Genomic DNA, 17,157 nt, shown 5'->3' on the forward strand with positions numbered 1-17,157 from the left:
AGCGGCTGAGGCACTTTAGCGCACCGTGGAAGCGAATCCCGTGAAGCCGAAAGGAGCAGCCAGCCTTCTCCCAGCTCCCAAGGAAGCGAGGCTCGCACCGCCCGAGCTCTGCTGAGGTATCCGGCTGGGGCTGTCAGGAGTTGTTACCACTGGCGCGGCTCCGCGCGGCTCCAGTCCCGCTTGCCTCGGGAAGGGAAAGGCAAAACCAGGAGCCGCTGCTGCCATTGCAAAGCGCCGCCGCGGCTCTTCCTTCACGGGATTCGTTTCCACGGTAGACAAAAGTGCCTCAAAAAAAAAAAAAAAAGTGCAAAAGTGGAAGGCGTGCGGAAGAGGGGCGAGTATATAACAAACTATTTTGAGTGGAAATGTTGGGGGGTCGTCTTATACGCCGGGTCGTCTTATACGCCGGCATATAAGGTAATTATCCTCTGAAGTCTGTGTCTGTCCTGTTGGGTTGCAGAATCAAACCAGACAGTTATAGAGGTCCAGATAACAGACTCAATAATTCCTCTGTAGAACTGTAGAAGATGGTAGTATGGAAGGGGAGAGGGTGAGGAACAGATGGGGCAGTTCTCAGATGTGCACTCAGATGTGCATATGCGTAGAGAGGAGAGAAAAGCATAAGCTGGCTCTCAGGGAAAAGACAACATAAATGCTAGCCAGCCCCTCCCTGGCTGGGAAATAAATAGTAGGGGTTACTCGTGAGTAAACAGTTTCTCATTGCTTCAGAAGGCTGGGTCAGAACACAGTGTGGTTTTGCATCTGTGCTGAGATATTATATGTGCAGCCACTTATAACTGTGTGTTGAGATGAATAGCACATTCTGGTGAATGTTGAAGTGAAACAGAATAAATTAAACTCTTAGATTCCTTTCATTGACTTTTGAAATGAGCCCCAGGAAGTCTTATCCAACTGTTAAAATAAACTTCTAATGCAGTTATGTGAAGTATGTACTCTCAAAGTAGTGGTCAATGCCTTTCCTTACATATAACTTGTTTGATGAAAAATATATATACATAACCAAGGTTTGCTTTGGGATTTGGGATATTTTTCAAATGGGGGTTGTTTTTATGGAACATTCCACAGGTATCTGTGTTATCTACTTATCCAAACCAATACATAAAATGGGGAAGTTTAATTGCTAAAATAACAGACGTTTTTTGCAGAGTAAGTTGTTTTGGTGATGTACTAAGGGAATTTCTGTCTTGTTCACAAAATTCTGTAGGCGCATTCAGTAACTAAATTAATCAACATTTAACTGGGAAATTTATGCAGGTGATTATAAAAAGTAAGTAAACTAAAAAGGAACTGGGAATTTAATAACCTTGACTACTTTTGAGTGATGTCAGCTAATCAGTAAAGGTGTTGAATTGCAGAGTAAGCAGACATTTTTAAATTAAGCATGTAATTAGAATATAGTATTTTGTATCATGAAAACCCAGGAAATTAAGCTAATTGACCAAACTACAGTTTTTAATAGAGTTCATCTTAGAATTCCACTGGCTATGCCCAGTCTTTGAGGACCGTATTCTGCTGAAAATAAAAAGATAACATATGAAAACAAAATAAGAGCTCCTAAAAGGGAGATAATGCAATATTTTTTAGAAAAATAAATTTTGAAAAGCAAATGGCCACATTTGAATTATTTTGAGAGGAAGGTCAAATGGTCCCTCCTTGGGGAGGGCATGAGAGTCCCTAATTGCAAGGGTCTTATTCTGTTCTCTGTCTTTTAGCTTATTGTAACCCACCGTGGCCATACAAATACTATAAACAAATCAATAGACCAGAGAGAACCATGTGGTGTAAACACAGAGGTTTATATTCTGCAGCAAATGGCAACTAGGATGGGGTTTTAGGTTTTAAAAAAATGGAAGAGAGGGATTTGATTGGGACTTTCCTTCCCAATCTTCTACTTTTCACCTCCTTTTCCATTCATAGGGGAGTATTTTTCCCAGTGCTTAAGGCTGCATGTGGGGGATTGATTTTGGTGGGAATTGCAATGAAGCATCACTTCACTATGAAAAACCCTAGGTATAGCTGCTGATTTCTCACATGTATATAACATAAAAGGTAGATTCAGTCTATTTTTTTCACCTGGATGTAAGGAACATAAAATAGAAACCCAGAAACCTTTCAAGAATAAATAAATAACAATGGAATAAATTTGGTCCGTTGCTTAAGGCACCAGGATAGAATGAGAAAGATCAGGGGTGAGATTCTACAGGTTCGCACCTATTCGCTAGAACCGCTTGTTAACATTCTAAGCAGTTCGGAGAACTGGTTGTTAGAAGAAATTACTGGCCTAATCCTGTAAGGAAGGCAGGAAGGAAACATTCTATTGTTGCTTACAGAAACTGCCTCTCCATTAACTCTTATTACATTCTTGGCAGGACTAGACTTCCTGTCTCAGGAACGTCTCTGGAGTTTTTTTCCCCTCCTTTGCTGGTACTTTGCTTGTGTGGAGTTACAAAGTTACAATGGCACTGAAAAAAAGTGACTTATGACCATTTTTCACACTTACAACTGTTGTAGCATCCCCACAGTCATGACAGGCCAGGCGAGGAGATGCGTGCCTCGATGTGAGTGATGTTGAGTTGGCCACACCCAACCAGTCACATGACCACCAAGCCATGCCCACCAACTAAGACACACCCACAGAACCGGTTGTTAAAAAATTGAATCCCACCCCTGAGAAAGATCATGACTTCTATTCCCATCTTAGCCATGAAAGCCAGCTGGGTGACTTTGGGTCAGTCTCTGTCTCTCAGCCCAACTCATCTCATAGGATAGTTGTGAGGGAAAACAGGAGGAATAAGTTTGCCATCTTGAGTTATTTTGTAAAAATTGTAAGGGTGTGATCCAAATAAATAAATATATTACAGAAAGCTGCACAAATAAGGCTACAGGATTTGCAGAAGGCAGCAAAGAGATACAGAAAAGTGCTACCATTTCACCATCCCTTGGTTTTTTACAATCCAAATCTGTAAGCCCCAACGTTAATAAAGCTCTATTCTGATTATTAATTTATAAAAAAACAGTGGCTTTGAAAAGCATTTACTTATTCTTATGTGGCAGCAGCTCTCAACAGGGCGCCAGTTCTTAGTATTTATACTCAAGTACAGCTTCCCTCCTATCCATAGAAAGTTTTAAACAAATGTTAGTACATAGTTTAAGTAAACATCTGTTTTCCTTTTGTACCACTTTCCTGTCAGTTGTCTAGGATACCAATTCCTAAAACAAGAGAAAATTGATATTTAAAAGTCCCACATATAAAGTTCTAATTTGCCTAGACTCACTGACAGGAAAGATGATACACCTTTTATTTGCACCCCTCCCTTGATCAGTTTGGCTACAGATCTCATTGCAAAGGTAACTAAAAGTGAAACAATTTGTGAAAACTAGTTTATGAAAATGAGGATATTCTATCTAGCCCAAATTGGAAGCACCATTAAGAGGTAGCAAACAGACTCACTAAACTAATAAGGATAATCTTAATTTTAGGTTCCCCTGGTCACCCTGTTCAGGTGATTATCACAGATGTTCCAATTCAACCTGATTCTCATCCTATCCAGTGGATTGTACCTGAGTCCTCTCACATTTCCAATTATATTCTTCGCTGGAAACCGGTAAGCCTTTTTGTCATATGGTGATCAATTTTTCTTAATTCAGACATTCAGAATTTCTTACAGATTTATATTTGCAATTCAACTAGATCATAAAAAAACATTGTATTTCTAAGTTTAGGTTTACGTTAATACTTGGCAGTGCTTTCTAAGTTGGCTAAGGATATACTCTGTGCTGCAAGAGATTGGGCAGTGTGTCAGGATTGAATGACAGATGCCTTAAAAGAACCATCTCTCTTTCTGGACTTGTATCTGTTCTCTTTAGAAGGTTGGTTCTTGAAGCAAGTAACAGAATTTATAAAGCACAGCTTACATTATTTATAGTGGGGACACAGTGGCTTAAAGATGCTGGAATTGCTGGCAGGGTCCAAGACACAGTAAATTCCCACCACTCTTCCTGGCTTCTGCCCACCCAGCAGTTCAAAAGCATACAATATTGTAAGGAGATAAAAGGATAACACTTTGGTGGGAAAAACTAATTACGTTAATGTGTGCGGAGAGCGGAAGCTGGCATACTGAACCTGGCTAGATGCGAGGCAATGCAGAATGAGGCGAAGTGAGACTGGCAGAGATGCCTAGAAAAGCCAACAACCCAAGTGAGTGTTGCTGCTTAGCTTGGTATAAGCTAGTTTACCCTCTGGTGTGCCAAGGATAAATTTCCCTGACATTGTATGTAATAAAATAATAAAATAAAATACATAATTTATTTTCAACAAAGCCACTTGGCTGGAATGGTAATACATAAATGGTAAATGGTAAATCATAAATGTTTAATTGCGTCAGGATTGGGTGTTATGTTTATCTTCCCCTCTCCTGGATTTTTAATATTTTGGTATTTGAGCTGTGCATATTTTTTATCTTAGAGCATATATATATCTTCCCTTTCTTTACTTGTTTTTCTTTTGAGAAAATTGTGTATTATATTCTAATTGAGAAATTATCTCATCAGATCTCATTTTCAATTATTGTCACATTTACCATCCTGAATAAAGAGTATAAATTCATTTTATTTATTTCTTCATTTTTTACTGTTAATGAAGGTGTGAATGAATTCTTCACTGTCTTTTTACTGGGTAGTTTAATAAGTTCTATTTTAGTCATATTCCTGTATTTTAGGCTAGAAGAACACTTGTCTGCAGTCAGATTTTAGGGCTGTTTCACTATCCACAGGATTCAATTGAAAGCTTTCCTGCACAATTTTGTTATCTCTGGCCAAACCCTTTTTTACCAATCTTTGTGAGTTTCCACCAACTTGTCCATCTTCCAAATAACTCACATTGCAGTCCCAGAAATCAAGTTCTCCCCTACTTCCAGTGAAATGCATGCAGAGTTTGAAGACAATAATTAGTATTTGTGTTTTTGCAGATTATTTTTTGTTCTTTTCCAAACATTGTTGCTAAAATAATCTGATAGAAATTAAAGCTAGTAGCAATAACAACATTAGAAAGAAACATTGCAGAATTCTACTGAGTATTCTCATGCTGATATCCATTATGTTTAATTCCATTAGAAAAATTCTCGAGTGCAATGGAAAGAAGCTACAATTCCAGGCTATTTAAATTCCTATACAATCTCAAGTCTGAAACCTGGTGTCCTTTATGAGGGACAACTTATAAGTGTGCAGCATTATGGTCAGAGAGAAATCACCCGTTTTGAATTCACTACCTCAAGTACAACAGCTATTTCATGTAAGTGTTTGGATTTGTCTTTATTGCATTTTATTACCCTGGACTGTTTATTTACATTACAGGTAGTCCTCGACTTACGGCTACAATTGACTTACAACCAAAATTTCTGTTGCTAAGCGAGACAGTTGTTCAGTGAATTTTGCCCCATTTTATGATCTTTCTTGCCACAGTTGTTAAGTGAATCACTGCAGTTGTTAGCGATACAGCTGTTAAATGAATTTGGCTTCCCCATTGATTTTACTTGTCAGAAGGTTGCAAAAGATGATCACATGACCCCAGTACATTGTAACTAGCATAAATATTAGTCTGTTGCCAACCATCTGAATTTTGATCACGTGACCATGGGGGGGATGCTGCAACATTGTGTGAAAAATGGTCATAAGTCACCTTTTTTCAGTATCATTATAATTTTGGTCACTAAATGAATTGTAAGTTCAGGACTACCTTTTATATTGTTTCAACTGTATATGTTAATGCAAGCACTGGATTTGACATATGGAGTTTACACACTTACGGCAGTATAGAAGTTAAATTTTGACATAAATAAATAAGATTTTGAAAGTGAATGTGAATCTGCAGAGTAAAGCAATGTACTTTGTTAAGTCTTTCAGCTCTGTTTAGTTTCTATCCCTTCTGGCTCTAAGACAGAATAAAGACATAATTTACTGCTTTTGTAATTATGTTACTTCTAGCACTTTCTCTGTGTTACTGTTTTCAACCAAGATTATTCATGCTTTGAAACCACAATATAAATTCTGCTGTTCTAAATGAAGTACTAATACTGTGGGAGTTGTTTTAACCTCCATTGCCCTTAATAATTCCCCATTATCTCTGTTTTGAACCACACCCTTTTCCAACAAATCAAACACAATCCAAATAGAACAAAAACCTTGTAATGCTTTTTTGCAAAATAATTAGCTGTGATAAGCACAAGCCTTGCCAAACTGTGCAAGAGTTGCCAAAAGATAGCAAACAAGAAATAATTTGTAATACAAGAATCTTCAAATACAAACTCAGGATACTGGAATGTCCAAGAGGCTGGAGTTTCAAAACGTCTTTGTCTTCTGCAAAGTACGTTCATTCACAGCTGGCTTTTATCTTCTTGAAGGAGGGGCCATTACTTTGCAGCCTTACTCCTGAGTCACTAGAGCAATCCTGCACGCACACGCACTTGGCACAGGCTCCTCGGGAATCTCCTCATCACTGCTGCCAGTCCCCACAATCTCTGAAAGCAGCAGTCCACTCCCTAGTTGTCCTGACTCCTCATCTGAGTCCTCACTCTCCTCAGCTGTCCGCACCTGCTGCCGGCAAACCACAACAATCTCCCTCTTCCTAAAGAACATGATTCAGCTAAGAATTTATTATAATGGGTGATATAGGCATGTGTCATCGGTGCTAATCCTGAATTAATACCAATATTATAGCACTACCTACAGCAATTGTAGTAATGAGCATAAATCTGCATTTTTTAGCTTACATAATGTTTTTTCACAATATATTATCAGCTGAATATCCCCATATCTGCAGATATTAATTACTTGTTTGCGTCTGAAAGCCGGAGTTGCCTACTATATATATATGTGGTTACTCTGTTAATTTCTGTCCATCCAATCATGGATGAAAATATCTCTTTGTCTTTGAACTTGTTATTTTTTACTATCAGTTTAACTGTACAGTTTATTTTATTGATTAAAAAGTTACAGAAATCATACTTAAATTTATTTTTTCATCAACAGAAACAGAACCAAGGAGCCAAGTCTCCATGAAAAATACTGCCATTTTATACTTTGATCTTTGCTTTGCAGCTAGTCGTGTGACGGGAGAAACAACAGCCCTTCCCTCTGTCGTCTCTATTTCTGAATCTGTCACAGAAATCACAGCCAACAGCTTTGTGGTCTCTTGGGTTTCTGCCTCAGACACTGTGTCAGGATTTCGCGTGGAATATGAACTGAGTGAAGATGGTGATGAACCTAAATATCTTGGTAAGGAAGATAGCCAATCTAATGAGTCACAGAATCAGCTGGCATAAATAAAGTTAATCTCTCACATCCTAAAATTCTTATCTTCTATAACTAGCCTGGATAGTATCTGCTATTCAGACTCCAAATCCCATAAGCCTGAATCTGAAGGTCCATAGAACTTCTTGAATGTATATTCAAATACATTTATAGCCTGCAATCAGGCAAATTTCTATTGAAAAATTCCTTCAAAAGCAGTGCTTCAGAATATGTAAATCCACAATTAATGCATCTCTTTCTAAATCATAGAAAGGGTTTTCGATGCTCATGTATTGCAGTGGTTAGAATGCAGTCCTGCAGGCAGACCCAGCCTACAGCTTGGAGTTTGATTGTTTTTTTAAAAAACATTTTTATTGAGTTATAGAGTATTATGAAATGCAAAAGTAAATAGAAGAGCAGTGAAGGAGGGAGGGGAAAGGGGGAAGAGAAGTGAGGAAAAATAGGAAAAAGAAAAAAGAAAGAGCATTGACTTCCGATTCTCTCTGTTACAGTAAAATAAGGCATTAACATCAAATCACAACTTTTTGCTTTTCCATAATAGTATGAACAAGTCATTTCTATAAAGATCTGTTAGTCTAATCTGTAAAACCCAAAGTCAGAGTTTCATTTTTTTTCACATCAAGCACGAAGTTCAGAAGCAGTCTCCATGTGGAAACAAAAATTCTTTTTCTTTTCTTTAATCAAAGTAATCTGTTTTGCCATTTCAGCCAACTCCATCAACTTCTGCAACCATCTTCCACAGTAGGAACTGAGGTGTCCTTCCATTTTATACATACAATAGTCTTGATGCTGTTGATATGTTGATATATAGTAACAAAGTTCCAAATTTGTTTTCCAATTCTTTTTCCATTAGTCCCCAAAGGAAAAGTTCTGGTTTCATTTTTATCTCCATTTTCAGAATTTTCTGTATTAAAATATGCTTAGGGGTTATATTGACAAATACAAACATAAAATTGTTTCAAAATAACTATATTCCTCTTTGGGGATATTAAACAGTATTTACAAAGATGGGATAAATTGCATTTATCAACTTGGAAGTTTGATTCTGATGGGGCTCAAGGTTGATCAGCCTTCTGTTCTTCCGACGTCAGTAAAATGAACACCCAGATTGTTGGGGGCAATATGCTGACATTGTAAACCACTCAGAGAGTGTTGTAAAGCATTGTGGAGTAGTATAGAAGTCTTAAGTGCTATTGCTGTGTGTCTGCTTTCAAAGATACTCCATGCGTGTAATGGAAGCAACCAAACAAGACTGACAAAATGTACAACATACATATTCCCCAAAGAAGTCTCAATATCATAATCCAGGGAAAAGATTAATTAAAGTGAATCCATACAGTGTCATCAAAATAGATCTGGAGCTTCAAGGCCACTATGTTCTCAATCACCTTACATAAGAATGGAACAGTACAGACTCCCCCATAATTAAAGAAATCTGGGCCAAGGGAGAGTTTATTTAAATGGAATCCTTTTAAATGTTGCATCCTTTAAGGAAGTGGAAATGTGCTGCACGCCCAAAGAGACATTAATTAAGTTCTCTTTAATATGGGGCTACTGGCCAGTTTAAACAGCCAGAAGAAGCAAAGGTTGAGAAACACTTCCACTTCCTGAGATATACTGTCTGCAAAAAATGGATACAGTAAGTTCAGAAGGAGCAATGTCAAAGTTATCTACCTATGACCAGCCCCAACATTGTAATCCCTGTCCACGGCACATATGGCACATCTTACAATAAAAATTGATGTCAATAGTTGAATAAAGCTTACAAATGATAACTCTTTTCTATTTATCTCCTGATGCTCATACATAAAGATCAACTGCTTGGCTTCCCCAAGGGAGAGCCCCATTCCGGATTGCTCCTTGAAGGGACACATCCCTTTACATGTGAACAATAAAGGGGCTTCAGCTGGGCAATTTTGGGCAATTGTTACTTTCAGATCTTCTCTCACAATGGTTCTTCAAAATAAGACATTCTGAAGAAATTCATATGAATTTATGAGAGCATTCTGAACTAAAATTTTGTGAGATAAAGAAAATTTTAATGCGATTCAATTTTTTGTTACTGTAAGTTTATGAATTGAATGTATTCATTTTCACTAAAGAATGTAACCTATGCCCTACTATTCTATTTTCTTCTTAAAGATCTTCCGAACACAGTCAATTCGGTTAGCATTCCCAACTTGCTTCCGGGTCGTAACTACATTATCAAAGTCTATCAAATTTCCGAGGAAGGAGAACAAAATCTAATTCTTTCAACAACACAGACAACAGGTATGTTTGCTATCAGACAGGAACAGATGAATATGGGCATTTTCTCTCTGAAAACTGAAAGTTGTTCAATCAGCTTTCTTAATTGTTATCTCTTTACACAGCACCTGATGCTCCTCCTGATCATATTGTAGAAAATGTTGATGATACTTCAATAATTGTCAGTTGGAGAAGACCCAAAGCTCCAATCACAGGTCTGAAGTGTCAGCCTATATCTGTTTTGGAACTGGGGGTGGGGTGGGTGGGTATATTCCTTCCATTTGTAAGATAGGAAAGTGTGTTAAACATATCTTAACAGCCAAAAAAAATGTACGTCTGAAACTTACTAGCCTTTACTGTCTGTTTGATTGAATTTGTTTTATAAAGCAACCTTTTTCTTGTTTATAAATTGTACTTGATGTAGACTCACTACATCACAAAACTATGGTTTACCAAAAAAAGATGGTCTGAACAAAGATGGGTAACTTAGCATATGGAAGAACACCAAATCTTTTTTGACTGTGCTGTTGGCTGACTGCATGTTTGCTATACAAGGTTACCGGGTCGTTTATACTCCTTCGCTGGAAGGTAGCAGTACAGAACTCAATCTCCCTGAATCTGCTACATCTGTGACACTCAGTGACTTGATGCCTGGTGTTCAGTACAATATCAGCATTTATGCTGTGGAAGAGAACCAGGAAAGCAGTCCTATTTTCATTCAGCAGAAAACTACAGGAGTGCCAGTGGCAGGTATTAATGTATTTATGTAATGTTGTGATTTTTTTGTAAGTTCTCCTTTTTCCTTCTTGGATTCCAGAATTGTTCTCTTGAGGGCAGTATTTATTTATTGCATTAATCTATTCATTTTATTTAACAATTTATATAGCTGCCCATTTGCAAAAAGTGATTCTTGACAATGAACAATGATCTAATAAGGCAACAAATATTTAAAAACAATCCATATTAAAATATAAAATAACCTATAATTAAAAATACAAACTACTAGGCACAGGGGAAAGTAAATATTAACAATGATGGAATCAGCTTTAAAAAACCACATAGATTACAAGAACAGATTGTTTATTTTTCCTAGTGTTTTCTTGTAAATGCAAGGTCCACTTTTTTTGGATCAATTGAGTGTTTATTCATTTGGTTGCAACAGGAACTGTATGATTGGCTTGATCTAAGCCTGAGTTTGTGGGCTGAAAGAGTGGCTGGCTCAAGGTCACCCAGCCAGCCAGCTTTTCATGCCTAAAGTGGGACTAGAACTCACAATCTCCTGTTTGTAGCCTGTGCCTTAACCACTAAAACAAACTGGCTTTCAAAAATTAAAATTGAATTGATTAAAAAAACAAACCAATAATTTCTAGTTTTTGTTGTACCAATTGTTTGCTTTTCTAATTGTGAGTGATTTAGAAAATGAGATATATTTGCTTTTACTTTTTATCTGAGTCGCAGTGGCACAGTGGTTAGAATGCAGGCCATTTTTGCTGACTGCCAGCTGCCAGCAGTTTGGCAGTTCGGGTCTCACCGGCTCAAGGTTGACTCAGCCTTCCATCCTTCTTATGTTGGTAAAATGAGGACCCAGATTGTTGGAGGCAATATGCTGACTCTAAACCGCTTAGAGAGGGCTGTAAAGCACTGTGAAGCGGTATGTAAGTCTAAGTGCTATTGCTATCCGGTAGTCAATTTTGGAGAATAGAGCTGTGTAAAGGAACACTGCAACTTAAGTTTTCCACTGTTTTATATTACTGTCTGCTTCTCAGTGATGATGATATTTGGCAAGATAGAAAGCTATATGCTGGTTTTGTCTTCAGTAAGAACCCTTTTCATGGACTGTCTATGGGATTTCAAGGAACATTGAAAAAAGTATCAGAGGCAGCTTTTGCTGAGAGATTAATTTTGAAGTAGGACGGAAGGAAGAAAGTAGTGGCAATGATACATTGTCAAAATTTTTGTTTCCCCGCATACAGTCTTACCATTCATCAAACATTTTCTCTTGTACATTTATTTGGCTAGATGACATTCATCCTCCCCAGCAACTTCAATTTCTGGAAGTTGCCAGTGACAAAATCACCATCATGTGGAGCCCCCCTGATAGTGCAGTGATTGGCTACCGTGTAGAGGTCATTCCAGTTAACCGCCCTGGAGAACATGGTCAGAGGTTACCCATTAGCAGATATACATTTGCTGAGGTCACAGAACTTTTGCCTGGAACAACGTACCTTTTCAAGATCTACGCTATTGGACAAAACACGGAGAGTGAACCATTAACTGGAGAACAAACAACAAGTAAGTCTGTTTTCTCTTAATTCATTGTATAGATTTTCCATAAATTCATCCTGAAGATGTTCCATCATTTCACAAAGCCACAAAGAATTTAGTAGGATGAATCCATTGGCTTTGCTAAGCAGTGAGAGGTCCACTATCCTGTAGCCCAAGCCTTCCCCTCAGCAAAGTTTTCCTAAAGGAGTCAGCAAGAAGAGAGGGATGAACTTCCAAGCATTTCCAGCATCTAGGTAGTTCTCTAAAGCCACTTTTTTGTTTTTATATAATGCACAAGTTTGTGACATAATCTTCTATAATCTGGTGGCTTTCATCTTTGGCCACCAGAATTGACACTGTGTCAAGTGGAGGGTTTTTAGAAACCCAAAGTGTCCACCAGCCTCTAGTCATGGCAGTGTCTTAGCACTTTCAGTCTTAGGCTGGCAGGGACGTACAATTTGCCAGGCTAAACCATCCCTCATTGTCAGGAGATTGGGGTTATCCTTCAACCATTGGTCTGCAGCGATAGCCGCCTTCAATTCTGCTGAGATTGGATTGGTTGTGGGTTCTCCCTGACATCTAGCTTACCTAGACTTGCGCTGCTGGTTGTGAGGCACCACCGCATGTATCACTTCCCCTTGTTTACTGTTAAACTGAGGTTTTCTTTTCATCTGGGATATGCTTCAGTTCAAAATTGAAGTGTTTGAAATACTGTGCCCAGCAGATTTGTTTTGAGGACAGTTTTTGAGGGATTTTTAGTGCCTCATAAGTTCTTGTGGTCAGTCCAGACTTCAAAAGGCTCCTTCCCCCCTTCCAAAAAGTGCCTCCATGAGAGGAGGGCCCAACGAACCACGAAAGCCTCCTTTTCCCATATGGCTCAAGGCCGTTCTGCATCTGTCAGTTTTTTGGACACATATGCACAAGGCTGCAGTTGACCCTCTGAAAGGAGGTTAGCAGCGACGGCGTCATCACTGGTGTCCACCTGCATTATAAATTTGGATCAGAGTGCAATAGGATTGGCTCTTTAGAGGAAAGTTCTTTTAGTTTCTTGAACGCTCGCTGGCATTTGAGGGTCCAGCTCAGCAGTTGGTTGGGTTTTGATTTGAGGTCAGCCCCTTTTGTTTTCAACAGCTTAGTTAATGACAGTGTTATTTCAGCAAAAGTGGGAATAAATTGATGCTAGAAGTTTGCAAACCCAAAAAACTTTGTAGTTGTTTTCGGGTGCAAGGGGGTTGCCAATCAAGCACCACTTTGATTTTGGATGGGTCCATTTCAATCTCTTCATTGGATACTCAATAGCCTAGATCCATGTTGGCGAACCTATGGCATGCGTGCCAGAAGTGACACGCAGAGCCACTTCTGCCAGCACATGAGAGCTTGCCTGGAAGACCCTCTCTGTGCATGTGCGCGTGCCGCTGCCGTGGGTGCTGGCACGCGAATGCGTGAGTGCACTCACGCATACAATTATCAGCACGGCAACCAAAAAGGTTAGCCACCACTGGCCTAGATAGTCCAGTGAGTTTTCATGGAATTTGCATTTTGAAAGTTTGACATAAAGTTTGACATCAAGGAGTTTTTTCAACATTTGCCACATCAGTTTTACATGCTCTTCCATGGTCTCAGTGAAGATGAGAATGTCATCTAAGTAAACTAGGACCCCTTTATAGAGATGCTCATGTAGTACTTCATTTATCAGTTGCATAAACACCGGGTTGTTGGGGGGGGCGCTCCCTGAAGCCCAAAAGGCATCACTTTGAACTGAAAACTGCCAAGCGGACAATTGAATGCCATTTTCCATTCATCACCTTCTCTTATTCAGACTCTATAGTACGCCTCTCACAGATCTAGTTTGGTAAATATCTTGCCTTTTGGCAATGGTTTAGTAGGTCTTTCATTAGGGGGAGGGGGTAGGTATTTTGCACACAGACTGTGTTTATCCCACGAAAATCAATGCAAAGTCTCACACACACACACGCTGGGGCAGTGACTCATGAATTTGATGGTTCAGTGAACCCTCTGGCTAAATTGGAGTCTATGTATTTTCTCAGTTCATCCATCTCCCTGGGGGTGCTTCTTTCGGGGAAGCCACTTTCTCTTTTTGGTTGTCGCCCCTGGGTCCTAAAGGCCATTTGCTTTTGGACTCAAGAGGGGAGGTTCAGATCCTATTCCTATCCTTATTTTACAGTAGCCATCTTTCCAAGTGATGGTAGGAGCCCATTTGTTAAGCCAAGCCAACCCGAGACACTGTCATTTTTGTGACAACCACAAATCGTATCATTTCCCAATGTCATCCTATCTCCAGCCTTATGGACTCAGTGACTGAAGTTGCACATCCCCCCTTCCCCACCCCACACACATATACACCACCGATCAGGGAACTGTCTACTTGTTCAAATGGATAGGATGGCTCAGGTTGATCGCTTTTAACCCTAATTTCTGAACCAGCTGGGGGCTGATTAGGCATCCTCCCTTGTGGCAGCCCCAAATCCAATTCAAGATGGATGGGGCTGACACCAACTCTGACAGGGCAAGCCACCATAATATAAACTGATAACAAACAGCACTCCTTACTAGCACTGATGATATTCCCTAGTTTGGGTAATGAAAAGTCTGCAAGAAAACAAAAAGAAAGCACCAAGGATCCCTCATTTCAACCCTGAGCTTGCAAATATTCTCCTTTATTGATTCTATGCCTCTGTTTATGCAACCAAAGGTTGCATTAGCTTTTTTGGCGGCGGCTGCATACTGTTGGCTCATATTTAAGTGATCATCCACTAGGATTCCAAGATCCTTATCACAGTTACTGCTTTTAAACCAGATTTCACCTAATCTATACTTTTGATTTTTCCTGCATTACGTGTAAAACCTTAGTTTTCTCTACATTAAATTTCAGTCTAGCTCCTATTAGTACTGCGAAAAAGAGATCAGTTATTTTTTTATCACTTTTTTCCTGTGAGGAAGCCAGACTGTGTTCAATCCTGGAAAAAAAAATCATTCTTCAAACATTTAAAATTTTGTTTGTGAAATCTGCATAGGTTTCCCTGTACTTCCACTGCAAATATACTTGATCATTTTCAATTGATAATCTTATAAACAGCATGGCTTAGAATAATTAAAATATGGTGCATGAGGGAACAGTATACAAGTGAATGTGTATTACTATAAGGCTGCAATGGCGAACCTATGCCACGCGTGTTGGAAGTGGTATGCAGAGTAATCTCTCTGGGCACACCAGCCATCCGTTGTTGCTCTTCTGGGTTCTTCTGGGTTCTGCATGCACGCCGGCTAGCTGGACTTCACATATGCAGGAGCACCAGAAACTGGAAGAGTAGCTCCCCAACATGCATGCATGTGCCGGCCAGCTGGTCTTTGCATGCGCATGCACGTTAAAAACCGGAAGTGGTCAGCACGCATGCATGCACTGGGAAGCTAAGCTCCCGGTTTCTGGTGCTCTCACGAGCGTGCGCCAGAGAGCTGCTCTTCCGATTTCTGGCATGTACATGCACGCGCTCCGTTTTTGGCATGCGTGTGTCGAAAAAGTTCACCAGCATTGCTATAAGGAATATGCCAGAGGTTTAAAAAGACTTAGAGATAAGTGTGTTATGCTCATTTAGTTTGAATTATCAGTTTATTAAAATAAGGATCATAGACTAATTTAAATTTAACTCGTGACTTGTGTCATTTGGAACAATAGCTTTAGAATATATTTTTCCCTGAAGCAGTAGACATCTGTATAGGTTTCCCTGTGCAATTGTACCACTAGGATGTGGTGTTCATCTCCGTTTCTTGGCTGAGAGAGTCAGTGTTGTCCAAAGACATTTTCCATAGTCATGTGACCAGCATGGCTATATGCCAAAGATGTATGGAACTCTATTACCTTCCTACTGAAATGGCACCTATTTATCCATTTATTTTATCTATTAATAAGATTAATTTATCTATTAATTCTATTAATGGTGTTTGCATGTTTTGAATTGTTTGGTGTGCAGGACATCTGTGTAGCCTTTATTTACAAATCAGATTAGACTAAATTAATTGTTTTTCTTTAGCAGTACCTCCTTAAAATTTAATATCATAGAATACCAAGCAATGTTTGTTTCTGTCTCTATCTTAATCAAATGTATAAGTTTCATCAATACCAGAATTTTTTTTTAAAGATACTCTTAAAAATCACCTTTACATTCAAGCATGCTGATTTTGTTTGTAATGAATGCTAAAAGGGCCTTCCCCATCTTTACATCTGGAAGTTCATATTTGTATGTTGAACTGTCATCTAACTGTTAGTGATTATTCTTTTTTTTCTAAATTGTAGAGTGGGCTTCTGAAGAGAGAATGCCAACTTCTTTCATTCATTAATAGGTTACTTGTTTGACAAGCAAAACTGAAGATATAAACAATGACAACAAAACTTATCTTGGAATCAGCTTGTGGAGTAGCTTAAGTTATTTAGAAAATGCTGGTGTTTCATAGAACAAAGATTGAGAAATCCTGTTTGTAGCTAGCATTCTGTCTGATAGGTCAGAGGGGTGCATTTGGTTTTTGAGGAACTTGCCTTATAAATAGTACATTGGGTGATATGCTGATAGGCAAGAACACACACACACAAAGAAACGGGGGGGGGGGGACAAATTGAGAATTAATTCATCCAGTACACTAGACTTCATGTAATCATGTCCCATGTATTCAATAGTTTTCTGTTTTTATCTCCCCTTCCATACCCCCCCCCCTAAATTAATTGACAACTTTTTTATGATTTGTATGGCTGAATACGGCTGCAATTTAAACTCTAGATTGTAGTGTAGTTCACCTCAGGTGCATGTTTATACCTCAGTGAAAAATAGCCCCGTACAGTATTCTTCTATATACCCAATATGCAGCATTTTGACTAGGTTGAAAACCTAATGGCATACGTCATGCAATGATGTAGCAAGCTATTTTATTCCAGAGCCCACTTTCCTAGATGTGGACAAAGTCAAGAGTGATAGGAAATAACCAGAATGAAAAGATTGGACATACAAAATTTTGTAAAACCCATTTAACAATATACATAATTTAGAGGTTGTAAAAAGTCAATGTCAGGTTCCTATTACCATGTTTCCCCAAAAAGATGACCTACCCCAAAAACAAGCCCTAGCCTGCTTTTCACACCTGTGCCTAAAATAAGCGCTACCCCCAAAAATAAGACCCAGTTAAGCCTGCCTACCTTCTGGTTGTACAAGGTGTAGAGGTACACTACAAGGTGTGTGTGTGTGTGTGTGTGTGTGTGTGAGAGAGAGAGAGAGAGAGAGAGAGAGATTCAATCCAATCTCGAAGAGG

At 38.9% G+C, this 17,157-nt stretch overlaps 1 protein-coding gene across 4 annotated transcripts in view; it reads left to right on the forward strand.

Annotated features, from left to right (window-relative positions):
* Positions 1 to 17,157, forward strand: part of FN1 (fibronectin 1) — a 90,870-nt gene that overhangs the window by 32,297 nt on the left and 41,416 nt on the right. For all 4 annotated transcript variants that reach the window (XM_026673150.2, XM_026673151.2, XM_087949409.1 and 1 more), the window contains exons 14-20: positions 3,502 to 3,626; positions 5,134 to 5,311; positions 7,117 to 7,293; positions 9,472 to 9,600; positions 9,702 to 9,791; positions 10,132 to 10,326; positions 11,596 to 11,868. In XM_026673150.2, the coding sequence (XP_026528935.1) occupies positions 3,502 to 3,626; positions 5,134 to 5,311; positions 7,117 to 7,293; positions 9,472 to 9,600; positions 9,702 to 9,791; positions 10,132 to 10,326; positions 11,596 to 11,868 (1,167 nt within the window). The remainder of the gene's footprint in view (positions 1 to 3,501; positions 3,627 to 5,133; positions 5,312 to 7,116; positions 7,294 to 9,471; positions 9,601 to 9,701; positions 9,792 to 10,131; positions 10,327 to 11,595; positions 11,869 to 17,157) is intronic.

This window comes from Notechis scutatus, chromosome 1 (genome assembly GCF_049901735.1).
Source record: "Notechis scutatus isolate UNSWTSFEM ecotype Mainland chromosome 1, rNotScu1.2, whole genome shotgun sequence".
NCBI lineage: Eukaryota > Metazoa > Chordata > Lepidosauria > Squamata > Elapidae > Notechis > Notechis scutatus.